The sequence below is a fragment of the Ostrea edulis genome, chromosome 2, assembly GCF_947568905.1.
Source record: "Ostrea edulis chromosome 2, xbOstEdul1.1, whole genome shotgun sequence".
Classification (NCBI taxonomy): Eukaryota; Metazoa; Mollusca; class Bivalvia; order Ostreida; family Ostreidae; genus Ostrea; species Ostrea edulis.
The window spans coordinates 47,273,886-47,289,145 of NC_079165.1; the positions used below are offsets into that span (position 1 = coordinate 47,273,886).

Here is a 15,260-nt window from a genome sequence, read left to right on the forward strand (position 1 = left end):
GTAATCATTGATTATAATATTCATGAATGTATGCAGATACGGGAAGTTTAATACGTTCAGTATAAATCTTGAAAGTACAATTTCTTTCTGATTAATTATACATCCCCTTTCATTCTGATATTTTTTTTTATTTCCCATTTTGTTTTCTTTACATGTTAAATTTTTCGGCTGGTCCGGGTTAGGACTAATGAATGAGCCCCCCCCCCTTTTTTTTTTAAACGATGTTACGTGCTTAGCTGTCTATCTCCCTCTCAGTCAAAAATAAAATAAATGCATGCTATATATACTGCAACATCATTGGATTTACTGGATAATTCTTCGATTGCACCTTCATAATACATGTTAATGCAAGCGGACTATCTAGGCTTCTTTTTTTTCATCTTCGTTAGCCGAGATTATTCGTTCACGAAGGCACAGTTGACTCAAAACCCATTGCTAGCGGAGATTAGATGAATTTTACCCCCGTATTATGTTATAACTGACCAAAACCTAGTTCGTTTGTTTTACAACTTTCATTCAGAAGACGCGCAAGTTATTGAGTTACTGAATAAACGAGAAAACGTCTGCATTTTTATTTCAATCGTTGTCAACTCTTTACTTTGTGATATTTCAAGACTACATGTACTCAATTCAATTTATTGGATCTCATCACCATTATGCAATGGTATACAAAAATATAAAGACAAAAAGCTGTTATATATACATTCAGTAAATAATACATGCGTGTAATAAAGTATTTATCAAGTTAGAAAAAAAACACCTTAAAAACCGTGTTATGATTAATGTGAAGTATGGGCATTCTAATGAAATTTTCTTAATGAAAGTACGGAATTTTCTAAAGGTTTGTTTAAAAGTAAAGATAGTTTTAATATTTATTTGTTTAAGTGATAAAAAATTGATTCTTTGCTCACATTGCTTCACAGTTGAGTATATAATGAAAATCATATCCAATGTAAACATGTACATGTATATAGCTGACCTTAATCACATATTCCTAATTACAATGAAAACTTTACGTAAAAATAAACTATTGCTTATGGTACACATTTCTTTGAACTGCTGTTTATCAAATTGAAATTACTGGCATGTGATTGTCGTTGTTCATGACCCTTCTCTTTTATTTGGTGAAATTGTGCTGCACGTGCCGTGAAACAATGTACCGACGAGTGGTAGGAATAACACAGGTGTTCATATACAGGATGTCGAGAATTTGGGCGTTTCATAAAAAGGTGTGAACGTCTGCAGGGAAGTCTACATACGAATATGAACCGAAAACACCAACGTATTATTAAACAACAATTACAAGAAATGAATGATTTATAGCTAATTTCTAAATAAGTAATGGGGTGAGGGCATGTATGCTGGCCAAGCGAAAAGGTTTTTGGGGTGAATCATTTCGAAAATTATTTCTTTGTTTTATCACACGGAGGTACACGGTGGCATCGACGGAGGTACAGGTGACATCCACGGAGATGCGCGGTGGCATCCACGGAGATCCTCCGTGGACTTCAATGTCTAGCTCGCGCGGAAAAATAGGACTTCAAAGGTGCCGACAATTTTAAAGGTCCACCGTGTTTGGGGCAAATTTGTTCCACCGCGTTGCGTGGAACACGCATAAAACTCGTGTCGTGTACTGTAGATGTAGTAAAAATAATTCATAATAATATGAATAAAATAAATAATTCTGTTCATCAAGGTGAAAGATGTGATAAACCTTTGTAGCTGAATGCATCGTTTACTGACGCTTAAAAAATCAAAGTACTGAAAGTACTAATGGGAGTTGATTTTATGTAGATTTGCACCAGATGCTTCTGGGATTGAGAATTATTCCCAAAAAAATAATAATAAAAAGATAGAGAAGTACAATCAAAAGTCATAAACTTATGTTGTGTCTCTATAAAAATCAATACACAATTATTTATGTTTACTTACATATAGACACTGGTAAGTTAACACATTGTCTGGATTCTATTTTACTATTCCAAGATATTATATAGTACATGTAATACTCTTAAAATTGCTCATTTTTGTCAAAGTATGTCACTACACTAATATTCTAGTAGAAGAGCATGTATTGAATAACTCCACACATAATTTAATAATTCTTAGTTTACCTAATTTTTATACTCCGAGATCGAAAATCGGGGGGCATATTGTTTTTGTCCTGTCTGTACAATGAAGACTGTATGAGTTATCGTGTCACAAAGAAAGTATTCATAATAACAAAGATAATGACACACATACAGACAAAGTGACATGACCCCAAAATCTATAGGTGTCTTCCTCTTAATGTATTTCTGTACAAAATTTAAATACTGTACAATGAAAACTGTTTGTCATGAGTTATTGTGTCACAAAGAAAGTGTTCATAATAACAAAGATCATGCCATACAGACAAAATGAAATGACCCCAAAATCTGTAGGCTTCTTCCTCTTATTGTACATTATTTCTGTACAAAATTTGAAAACTGTTTCGAGTTATCGTGTCACAAAGAAAGTGTTGACGGACAGACGGACAATGTGATTACTATAGGGCTTCCCGCATTTCATGCGGGGCCCAAATAAGTAATAATTTAAAAAAAGATCAATGGGATGTTACTGAATAATGCATTGTTGGCGAACGTAAAAAAAAAAAGAAGGGGGGAGATATTTTCTTTGTACCACTGATTTAGATTGATTGATTGAATATTGTTTTACGTCCCTCTTGAGACTATTTCACTGATATGGAGACTTCAACACTGCCGGTGAAGGGCTGCAAAATTTAGGTCTATGCTCAGCGCTTAGGGACATTGAGCAGGGAGGGATCTTTATCGTGCCACACCTGCTGTGACACGGGACCTCGGTTTTTGCGGTCTCATCCGAAGGACCGCCCCGTTTAGTCGCCTCTTACGACAAGCAAGGGGTACTGAGAACCTATTCTAACCGAAAGCAATAGACCTTCCTCCGAAAAGCTACATCCGGTTTGGTTTTCGCTTTTATGATATGTTTTATCACGTGATACCCGACATATGTTTACTCGATACAAAATGGACGTTAGTACAATCCGTGCATCAACAGTGTGTAATTTACAAAATTTCTTGAAAGAACGGGGGATTAGCGCTCAGAAATTGAACAAAGGACACCTTGTAAGGCTTTGTGAAGCGGTACTTCATCTTGACTTACCAAAAAATCCCGAATATATAAATATTTCATCAACTAATGACGTTATTCGCAAGCTCGATGCACTGGGGTGCAAGGATCCTCTCACCATGGATGGGTTTTCAAATACTCTGTCTGATATTCCAAATATTACTCTTTATGACGTTTTTAATTATCTAATAACATCGAGATCTGACTACGACAGAAAAAAACTCAAAGCTTACAAATCATGCGAGGATTATAGACTATATTTCGATGGTCATGTGGATGATTTGGAGTACCACGGTCTCTCTAAAGAAGAACCCTTATGTCTCTTCAGAGCAAAAGTCAAACCAACTCAACGAGATAAAACTTACTTGAATGAAAGTTACTATAAATTATGGATCTGCATTGGAAAACAGCATGGCAATGTTAGATCAGCATACTGCACATGTATTGGAGGGTAAGTAGAGATTGGAAATGAATCACAGTGGGGTGTACAACATGTAATCTGTGATTATTTAATTAATGAATGGTAAATGATTATCATGAGGGGTGTTTACTATTTACCATTATGACTATTGGTAGTGACATATGTACATATACATACTCTCAATGTGTTTTGTAGTGCTGATGGTGCATGCAGGCACATAGCAGCTGTACTGTATGCAATAGAGGCGTATGATGAGAAGTCATCCACTGACGGGGAGAATAAATGGATCAAAAGACCAAGACATCATGATTGTCCAGTTCCAATTAAAAGATTAAAAATTATGAAAGCAAAGTAAGACCTAGTGTACAGATGTAAATACTTGATTTCATTGCAGTGGATGCAATATTAAAACTTAAGTTTATGATTTAAAAAATTATGTAATTAAAAAAAGGAATGGGGTCTTAGACTCGCAGAATAAAGTAAGATTTTTATGCATCATAAATTATAACTTCCAATATCAATTTCCTTCATGAAAGATCTTACAAGGGGCTGATTAAATTCAGGAATTTCTTCACATTTACTTTGGTTTATAATCCATTTTATCTTGTCATATATAGGTATCACCAGAATCCAGCTGCAGCAGATGTCAATAATAACTACACAAACGACGAGTTTGATCCTCGTGCTGTTGTTGAGGAAATGAATGATGAAAAACTGGATTCTTTTTATGCATCTTTACAAAAGGTATTCTTTCACTAAATGGCAAAATTCAACACTGTTTGTATATTCAGTGGTATTTTACTTCATTATTCTAAAATCTATAAGATTTTAGATGATTTTAAACCAAAGAATATTCTGAAATTCCTTTTTTAAATAACAGATTGACCCAAATACACAGGCTTTGGATTTGCTGGAAAGTAAATTTGATGAGTCGGATGTACGAAAAACAAATGATGATCAATGTGTCATGTGGTCCATTTGTGAGAAATCAGTGAATTTTCTTGATGAAAAAAAGCTAAACTATCAGTCTGTTGATGAAGTACCAGATTCTTTATGTGATACCTTTCTAGAAAATATCCATGCCAGTGAAGAAGACATCCAGTATGTTGAGTCGCACACATATGGACAATCTGATAATTCCAACTGGCATGTAGCACGTAAAGGAATGATTACTGCATCAAATTTTAAAAAGGTGTGTGATTGTGTGGCTCATAAAAGAAATCCCAATTACTTGAAGAAACTGTTATTGGGTGCATATAGTGATGCAAAATCAGCTTCCCTTGCATGGGGTGTAAAGAAAGAAAGATGTGCAATGAACTTGTATAAGAGAGTGGCAGGAAAGAAGCATATTGGCATGGATATTAAATTTCCTGGATTGCGCATATTCAAAGATAAACCTTACCTAGGTTGCAGTGTTGATGGACTGTTAACATGCAAATGCAAACATCACGGTGAGACAAAAATTATTGAAATAAAATGTCCATATAGTGACAGGGAAAAGCTACCGAAGGAAGTGGCTCTTCTAAAAGGATGCGTTATGAATTCTAATGGAAATTTACAATTAACTCAGAGTTCAGACTACTATCCCCAAATACAGGGTCAAATGGGTATCTATAACTGTCAATTTGCTGACTTGGTCATATATACCAAACAGGGAATCCATGTTGTTGAAGATATTGTGTATGACGAAAAATATTTCAGTGATATGATTGAAAAATTAGAAATGTACTTTAAGAATATTTTGCTTAAAACTATGTTTGTCAATTGCAACAAAACTACATTTGTAGAATAGTAAAATTGTATACTATCTGGATTTATCTGTTTGTAATACAAAATATTGTCAACCACAGTAAAACATGGTATATAGCGAACCTCAAGGGTCAATGAAAAACAGTTTCTTATAACCAAACTTTGTTTTATCCAATACAATTTTCATTTTTTCCTCTCTCAGAGGAGAATAAATATCACTTCACAATAAGAATTAATTTGTTATATGCTTGTTTGTTATAAGCATGTTTTACCGAATATTGAATTTTTTTTAGAAGCCTGTAAAAATTGTTTTAAAGTGCTGTTTAATCCAGAATAGGGTCTAATTCAATATTTTGATTGGAATGGAGTCAGTGGTATCTGTACGAGAGTATTCAGATATCCTGAGTGAAAAAATTAAGCAAGACTGGTTATGACATTTCACATTTATTGTAATTTTAGTTGTATGTACAAATTTGATTTATTTCATCCGAAATAGATTGGATTGTCAATAAATCTCTAGAAATTGTAATATCTTATGTATACAGGTGTTTGTTAATTATTTTCATATGTTCAGTGAGTAGAAAACCACACCACCGAAGGACCTGGAAATGACAGTATCCAACAGTGAATGGCTCTCTAGATAGCAAAATCCTGCCAGACCCGCACAATGATGTAGCTTCAACATAATGTCTCTTTCCGCACAATGATGTACCCTCAACATGTCCCTTTAAGAAGTCATGATGCTGAATCTGAAATTTAAAGCAAAATCCGCAGCAGAAAAAGTCCTCTTAACCATGCAGGAAATTTACCTATACAAAATTTGGGGAGAGTGGGTGGGGATTTTCATGTGACCAACCCACTGGGAAGTTTCAAGCAAAAAAGGGGGAAGCATGCGCAAAGGAATGCTTGCGTCATTTTGAAAGATTAAATGTAAAAGTAAAACCTAGTACATGTACTACATTCAATAACCGAAATACAAGCAATATTGACTTGATAAATTAGTTCGATTCTTAGTCAATAATTTTGTTTATCTTAAATGGATAAACTTAAATATTTTTAAAATATCAATGCAACAAATCTATGATAGGTAATCACTTAGAGAAACATTTGAGTATTACATATTATACTCATCAACTCATTTAACAAGTTGCTTGTCTAGATTACAAAGAATACCACAAACTTTAACTACATTGTCAAACTGAGTCTTCATTCTTAATGGTAAGGTACCCTGTAAAATGGCAAAGTTTTTCAGTCTACCTATTGCTCTTTCAACATGAATTCTTGCATGAGCAATTCTCCTTGTTTTCGTTGTTGCTGCGCTACACATTTGTTTTCCCATTGCAAATGGAGGAATGTTTAATGTCGCTCCTTTAAGAGCTAACTCCCCCCTGATCAAGAACCCTCTGTCTGCCATAATGTCATCTCCATATTCCAAATTCTCAAGGAAACCAGATTGCTCAACAATTTTCTTATCCGATATGCTGCCAGTGAATAAGTTGGATATAAAGGAAAATGACCCCCTTGGTGTTATTCCAACTAAACATTTGAAAGTGTTATGATGTTTGTAGGAAGAATAAGTTATTCTTTGTGATGATGACAGACTTGGCTTTTGCACAAAAAACTCTGTACAGTCAATAATACAACGTGTTTTGGGAAAATGTTTGAAACATGCTGGACGTTTAAATCTTACTTGTTCTCTGCTTGGCCAGCGAATCAAGAATCCGAGTTCCTTAGATACCAAAGAAGTCCATGTTACAAAAATTCTGCTTACCAAAGTGTCAGATATTCCAAACATGTTTCCGAGAGAAATGGTGTCCTAACCTCTTCGCAGTCTCAGAAGCATTAAGATTATCTCCCCCTTTAGTGTCAGTATACGTTTAGGACCTTTCCTTGGAGTCTAAAAATTAATTGCTTAAAACTTCAATTTTGTACGATACATAAAATTATATAATTTTATCATTAAATTAGGATAATCTCATTTATAATCATTTCCTATAGTGCAAAAAAAATTCATGCTGATCTGTTACCTGCTTTTTACATTTAGGATATACATTTAGGACATGATATATAAAATCACTGTATAGTTCATTGTCTGCAAGATTGACTACTGTATTCAGACAAAATCCAGAATCTGTTACCTGTTTTCTTTCATTACTTGTCTCACTGCCTCTCCAGTATGTCATACTCTTTGCCGACTTAGACAGGAACACAAAGAGAAACCCAAACATTGCCAGGGACAAACCTAAAATGAATGAATTGACATAAAACTAAATACATTTTAAGAGTTTTGTCACCAATTAAAGAACTCTGTAGATATATGTAACATTCAGAACTTATTGTGCAAGTAGTAATAAGATAGTACCTCTAATATGTTACTGATTGATTGATTGTATATTGTTTAACATCCTGCTCGAGAATATTTCACTCATTTGGAAACGTCACTCTGATTTGATATATATATATATATATATATATATATATATATATATTGTAAACTGATATCTTGATTCAAATGACTCTGACCTAGGGATTTATATTGATGTAGAAATGATATCTTGCAAATATTTCACATATATTAGATTGTCTAAGCAACCATTGGTATAGTAAAGTTTAACAATGAACTACCAGTATAAAACTTGCAGCTGTTGTCATCTTTCATGACATCCTTCAAAATGAATTGTCTACGCATGCTTCCTCCATTCATCAAATTATCATCATCATAATCACAGAGATGTTCTTTATTTATTGTGGTTTGCACTGCTTGATTCACCATTACTTTCTTGGATGAATATCCATGCTCTGGGAGATGGTCAGACTTCCCTTTTGAGAAAAAAAACCACAAAACAATTTTCGACATGTCATGGTGGAGTTTTTTCCTCATATAATAATGATTATATCTTATCCGTACACATTGGTATTAGGTTTGTCATTGAAGAGATCATATCACAAAAAAGCTAACTCTAAAATATACTGTACTTTCAATATTCGTTCTATGTGTGTGATTCAACACATTTATCAAAATTAAAGTGTGAATATTGCATATATCTCCATAATTCTTACCAATATCATCAAAAGAATCAGTTGCAATATCCTCTACGTCATCTATCACAATAAATGCTGCCGGGGTAGGAACGGTTTCGATATCAACATTACGGGAAAGCTTTGTGGTGGTTGTGGTTTCGTGATTGTTAGCCTTTTTAGTTGGGGGTTTTCTCAATGGTTTTCCCTGGGATGACGATCCTGCAATAACCGGGTACGGATATTTCTCTGTAGGCTGACCTTCCACAAAGTGCTTGCTGCATACGTAGGCATGTTTGTTTACGTTTTTCACAGTGAAATTTTTCCTATTGCATGCTTTCACCCACACTAAAGTTTCGCGTAATCTTGTTTTGGGCTTAGGAATTGGCCAGAAAGTAACATCTCTCATATATTCCTTGTCTTTGTAGCGCGAATCACTGTTACAAGTGCCCCATGCACATCGTTTTACCATATTTCTTTGATTTGTACTTTGTATTTACACCGCCTCAAATGTCGGGTATCACGTGATTAGTCGCTTACGTACTTATAAAAAGCCGCTTAAGATATGTATAATTGGAGGAACGACTATTAGTTTCATATCAAATATATCGCATTCAAATTTATATCGATGGAATCAGTTATCTTTTTCGCGTAATATACTGGTTTTATAACCACAGGACGTCATAAACGACAGAGAAATGATGTCATTTATAAACGTACCTGTGTTAATGAAATTTACGCGATATGACGATGTCAACGCCATTCTTGGCGCAAGAGAAAATATTATGTAGGCCATTGTTTGACCCCCCACTCAAAGAAACAGAGATGGAAAGCACATCGGATCACCAGAATGTTAGCGGGGCATTAGTGTTTAAATGTCACAAGATATTTATGAAGGGAATGACATTAGAACCGAAAATAGGAAGGCCATAAAAAAGAAAATAAAAACCGTGAAATCCTGAAAGTAAATAACGTCATGTAATGGACGAAGATGAAGTTTGTGCGCGGACAGCTATGATCATGTTTTTTTATTTGCGTTCTACGTCATTATGAAAAAAGATATTATGAAACTTTGTAAACAAAACTCCAAAATGATGCTTTTAAATTACAAAAGAAAATCCATATTTTTTTCTAACGAATAAACGAGTTATTAACATTGTCTACAACTTTCTGGGACAACCCTCGTACATGCATGTAGCAGTATTCGATTATCACCTTCATATGGTGCTTATATCTCTCAACTGATTCGATACACCAGAACTTGTTCTGTGTATGGTCATTTTTAAATCGAGGCAAGCTACTGACAAACAAGTTCATGGTACCGGGATTTCAATAGTATTGTTTAAAGTCAGCATTTCGCAAATTCTATGGTCGTTATAACGATCTAATTTGCCAATACAACCTATCATTGGGTCAAATGCTGTCTGACGTGTTTCATACCGCTTGTTAGAACTTTCTTGGCACACTGATTGTGACTACGGATAACTCGGTTTACCTGATCAAGATATAGGGCTCACGACGGGTGTGACCGGTCGACAGGGGATGCTTACTCCTCCTAAGCACCTGATCCCACCTCTGGTGTGTCCAGGGGTCCATGTTTGCCCAACTCTCTATTTTGTATCGCTTATAGGAGTTATGAGATTGATCACTGTTCGTTATCTTCACCTTTCATGAAGCCCGTCGTTTCACACGATATTCGAAAGAACTCATAATGGAGATGATTGATTGATGTTTTTCCGCCACACTCAACAATGTTTTAGTTATATTGTGGCGCCCAGTTTTTATTGGTGGAAGAGAGAACCCAGATACAATGTACCTGGGAAGAGACCACCGACCTTCCGAAAGTAAACTGGGAAACTTTCTCACTTACCGGCGCGAGCAGGATTCGAGGTTCTCCATGAATTGAAGGATCGAGGCTCTCTGAATTTTGCACCTTTTTAAAAAAATAATTCAGGGCTTTATTTTCAACTCCATCGACATTACCCAAAATGGCATGTCGAGTTGGACTATAACTGAAGGAAGAAAATGTAGGTGGGTTTTATATAAGATGACTTCTGCATGCACGCCCAGGTAGTACAAATTGAACTTTATACACATAGACTCCTGAAGTCAGTGGTAGGTTACGTTAGAGTTTTACTGCTAGACATTCGAAAATGCAACTACTTAGAATTATGAATTAATGACTGTTGTAAATGGTGTATGTCTAAAATGGGTAGAAATGCATGCTCCACCACGGCACATGACCTAAAATGGACGGATAACAAAATGAGATCGACACTAACGTCAAAGGCCTCCGAGATTAATCCTAGTATGGCTTAATTTTAAATATAGATTGCAAAAGAATAGAAAATATATAACCCTTTTGTATTCATAACATGTTGATCCCCATAGGTTTAAAATACAGAAACTGTTACAAATGATCTGCCAGCAATCCAAATTAACAACTAATATATTAAATCGTGTTGCATGAAGTTACCCCCTCGTCATGATTTCCAGTCAACATGACACTGTTGCTCTGTTGGCAAGAACTGCAGGCCAAGGGTTTTGGCCCGAGGTCAACCGTTTTCACTATTTTCACATTATCGTATAAACTCATCATGAAAAATATGCCAACAGGAACCTACCGGCGAGCTCCTCAACAAGAAGGCACGCGTGATTGTAAGACCACCGCTACCTTAGTGTAAGGCTAAAACAATGACCTCACACGTGAATGGAAATTCACCGCTGTCGTAGTTTAAGGCTCCCACAATAAACCCACACGTGATTGCAAGATAACCTCTGTTTAATATATGACTGTCTAAGTTTTCTACAATAGATAAAATCAGAGAGTCGGAAATCCTGTTTGCATATTTCTCTATTGTATGTAGTATAATACATGCAGTGGCGGATTTAGAGGGGGCGCAGCCGGCGCGCGCCCTCTCCCCCTAAAATTTTCAAATTTAAGGTAAATCGCGGTATCTTGTTTTGGAAAATGTACTAAACGATAAAAGAAACAATAATTTCTTCCACTCCAGGAGAAATAAATGACAAAATCTTTTGATTTCTTGATTAATTTATTGGAAGAACTTAATTTTTTTCCCAAAAAACCCTTAAAATTTGTGTCATTTTATTAATTTCACCTTATTAAAATGATAGAAAATAGTACAAATGACTAAATAGGAGAAATATTTCAAGCCTCATAAAATCTGTAAAATCCAGGAGCTTCCCGGGGCTTCGCCCCCTGGACCCCCACCAGGGCTTCGCCCTGGACCCATTGCCTCAAAAAGTGGCGCCCCCCGTAACTGTAATTCTTGGATCCGCCCCTTATATGTATGTATATAGAGCCTTATACAAAACAGTTTTATTCATCATAGATTAGACCACCGCGGTGGCCTAGAGGTTAGAGCGTTCGCCCCACATGCGGAAGGTTCGAATCCTGGCCGCGACAGACCTAAGCCGGTAAAACAGGTAGTGACAGTTCCATCGCCAAACGCTCGGCATCAGGTGTGAATGCCATGGGTCAAACGGATGTCCCGTGTCGCAGTAGGTGTGGCACGCTAAAGAACCCTCACTGCTCAAAGCCCGTAAGCGCCGAGCAAAGGCCTAAATTTGAACCCCCTTCACCGTTCTTGGTGACGTTTTCATGAGCGAAAAAATTCTTTAAGCAAGATACAATCAATCAATCATCAAAGATTAGAGCTGACACTCTTGTAAATATATATTTAAAATGCATCTATTGTAGAAAGTCTATCAAATTTTTTCGAAAATATTTCCAACTTTAAAGTATATATATTTTTGGTAGCTCCGACTCTAATATGACTGGTCACATGAAGTATTTATCGACTTTATTAATCTATATAGTGGATTATCGACTTTATTAATCCATATAGTGGATTATCGACTTTATTAATCTATATAGTGGATTATCGACTTTATTAATCCATATAGTGGATTATCGACTTTATTAATCTATATAGTGGATTATCGACTTTATTAATCTATATAGTGGATTATCGACTTTATTAATCTATATAGTGGATTATCGACTTTATTAATCTATATAGTGAATTTTCTTCTTATGACTTACAGGTACTACTTCGAGAATGACGCTATCGTGCAAATAATTCAAAAGGCTATTACATAACTTTAATTAGTTCATGAACTAATTCTAGTGTGGACCTCGCTTCTATGAACAGCTTATTTCTAAATAATGTATACAGCACCTGAATTGCAAGGCCGATTTCCAGGACGCTATACGGAATATGTGATAATTTTACAACATATTCTGTGGTAGGTTGTTCACAAATGAAAATGCACTAAGGACTGGGTGATTTAATTGATTTAATATGTCGTTCCTTGGCCAATATAAGTTTTAACGCTCTCAATGGAATATTGTTTTAAATATCTTTCTAAAAATTCAAAATGAAACTAATTTTCACATCTTTGCTTGCAGTAAGATTCCGTCATGCTCTTGCTGTTATATTATTTGATCAGGTCCCTCTCTGTTATCAAATGATACTTAAGTGTCAAAGTGTTTGTATTTGGTTATATATTTGTTTAATCAATTTACCATTCGTGTGGTTAATTCTGATAGCATCTGCATTAATTAGTTTTGAGGAAATGAGCTTAAAAAAAAACAAAAAAAAAAACAACAACAAACAAACAAAAAACAAACACCCTTACTAACGTGTTCCAATGATATTCTTCGTAAGTGTTTAGTATTACGATAATATCGGCGATTTTTGAATGGAATCTTTCTCTTTTTGTCCGTACTTTTCCACTAACAAATGTTCGAGTTATTGCCGGAACACCGTTTTTATACGGTATTATGGTATGGCGTCGTCCGTCTGTCCGGACCTTGTGGGCAGGATACAGACCAAACCGTGAGCTCCAGGATTTTACAACTTGGTACATTTGATCACCATGATAAGAGGAAAATGTCTATTGTTTTTCAAGGTCAAAGATCAAGGTAGTAATATCATTTGGTAGGAAAACCTAGTAGGAACCCTTCTGTGCAGGATACAAACCGAACCGAAAGCTCCAGAATACTGCAACTTAGTACATTTGATTACCATGATGGGAGAAAGATGTCTAATTTTTCAAGTTCAAAGGTCATAGTCACATTATCACTTAGTAGGGAAACCTTGCAGGCAGTATACAAACTTTGTACAAATACACTTTATGCCAAGTGGAATCCCGTGGGGGTCCAGGTTAGAATTAGGTCCTCAGTACCCCCCCCCCCCCCCTTATTTGTCGTAAGAAGCAACTAAATGGGGCGGTCCTTTGGATGAGACCGCAAAAACCGAGTTCCCGTGTCTCAAAAGGTGTGGCATGATGAAGATCCCTCCCTGCTCAATGGCCATAGGCGACGAGCATAGACCTAAATTTTGCAGCCGGCAATGGTGACGTCTCCATTTGAGTCAAATATTCTCGAGAGGGACGTTAAACAATATTCAATTATGTGATGTTTTTGCGGTTACAGAAAGTAGGATAGACAGTGGTATATCTGATTTGTAATTATCAATTAATGGATATAGTCTCGTAAGACGGGACAGGGATAAGCATGGTGGAGGGATTGCTGTGCACATCAAAAAACGTTTTCATCTCTTCATGTCACTGGTGTTCAACACCATGAAGTCATTCAGGGTTTAGATTTTGACATCAAATTAGGTAACTCCCCAATATTCACTTTTGCAATTGTCTACAGGCCGCCGAGTTTTAAAACTGAATGGTTTGAACATTTTGAGAAACATGGAGATATTAACTACTAGCTGCAATAGTGTAGCGCTATCCTATTTATTTTTATTCTGACGTTTTCAGGATAGGGCTACAATTCCATAGGATCTCCGTAATGGTGCAAAATCATTTAATGAATAACCAATAATAAGCTCCGTATATAAGTCCCAAATGTTGTTTACTTCCAAAAGGAGTACCAACTTTGTGCTCAGGCATATCTAATAAAGGTGTTATTTATTAAATAGCATGTACAGCACGCAAAATTCTTCGTCTGCTCCGCCATGTTTGTTATCGCGAGATCTCGTAGGTGGATGAACTGAAAAATCTAAACATTGACAATCAGTGCGAAAATGTAGTTACGCGAGCAATTCCGACAAAGAAAGGAAAATCATATGGTTGCAGAAAGAATTTACTCTCTGCTGTTCATTTTTTAACTTGGTATTAAATTTAAAGGGAAAGGCAATCCTAACCACATACATGTAGTTGCTTTTAAGAATAAAGTATCACTTACTGATATCGTAATTGACATTCTTTAACTACAAAAATCCTTGCTTAGCAATTAAATCAATATCAATCTATCATGTATATTAAGTTACCCGCCGCTATGAGAGTGGCCATTGGATTTTAATTTATGACGTCACATCGTCTATTCTGGTTTATTTCATCAGCAGCACTGTAAACATGACAAGTCACGAACAGTTACAGTCCCTGAAACGTTCTACTTTACCATTTTCCCGTTCGCTCACCGTGCGTTCACCGTTCGTTCAGCGTGCGTTCACTGTGCGCTGTCCGTTCACAGTTTTGCGTTCAGCGTGCGCTCACCGTTCGTTCACCGTTCACAAAACGTTTAGCGTGCGCTCACCGTTCGTTCATCGTTCAGTCCTTTCATTGTCATTCGGAACACCAAAGTGAAAGGACTAATCTTGATAGCAAGGCGAAAATGAATATTGAACATGTGCGTAAGAGTGGAAGGACACTTTCTTATTATATCAGAAATTTTATTTTGAAGTACAAAATGTCAGGATTATCCACTGTGAATGCCGAAAGGTTGATTTGAGCTTTTGTTAAAAAGAATTCTAAATGAGAGACGAATATAAGAGCTTGTCGTCATGAATTTAAACTAAGTACAAAAAATAAGGCAGTTTCAGGTAATGAAAACCTCTTCCCCTGTGTTCACGATTTAGCATTTACAAGTTCGGGCACAAATTATTATAATTATTTTGCATTG

The 15,260-nt window shown here is 35.8% G+C and overlaps 2 protein-coding genes across 2 annotated transcripts; one reads left to right on the forward strand and one right to left on the reverse strand.

Moving 5' to 3' along the window:
* Positions 1 to 2,232: 2,232 nt before the first annotated feature.
* Positions 2,233 to 5,835, forward strand: LOC125681277 (uncharacterized). Its single transcript, XM_048921298.2, has 4 exons — positions 2,233 to 3,580; positions 3,746 to 3,901; positions 4,168 to 4,294; positions 4,431 to 5,835. The coding sequence occupies exons 1-4, from the start codon at positions 3,009 to 3,011 to the stop codon at positions 5,340 to 5,342; spliced, it is 1,767 nt and encodes a 588-aa protein (XP_048777255.2). The 5' UTR covers positions 2,233 to 3,008; the 3' UTR covers positions 5,343 to 5,835.
* Positions 5,731 to 9,240, reverse strand: LOC130051739 (uncharacterized). Its single transcript, XM_056154314.1, has 4 exons — positions 8,360 to 9,240; positions 7,925 to 8,119; positions 7,438 to 7,541; positions 5,731 to 7,196 (listed from the first exon to the last, which is right to left on the reverse strand). Exons 1-4 carry the CDS (start codon positions 8,787 to 8,789, stop codon positions 7,116 to 7,118), a joined length of 810 nt encoding a protein of 269 aa, XP_056010289.1. The 5' UTR covers positions 8,790 to 9,240; the 3' UTR covers positions 5,731 to 7,115.
* Positions 9,241 to 15,260: the final 6,020 nt, after the last annotated feature.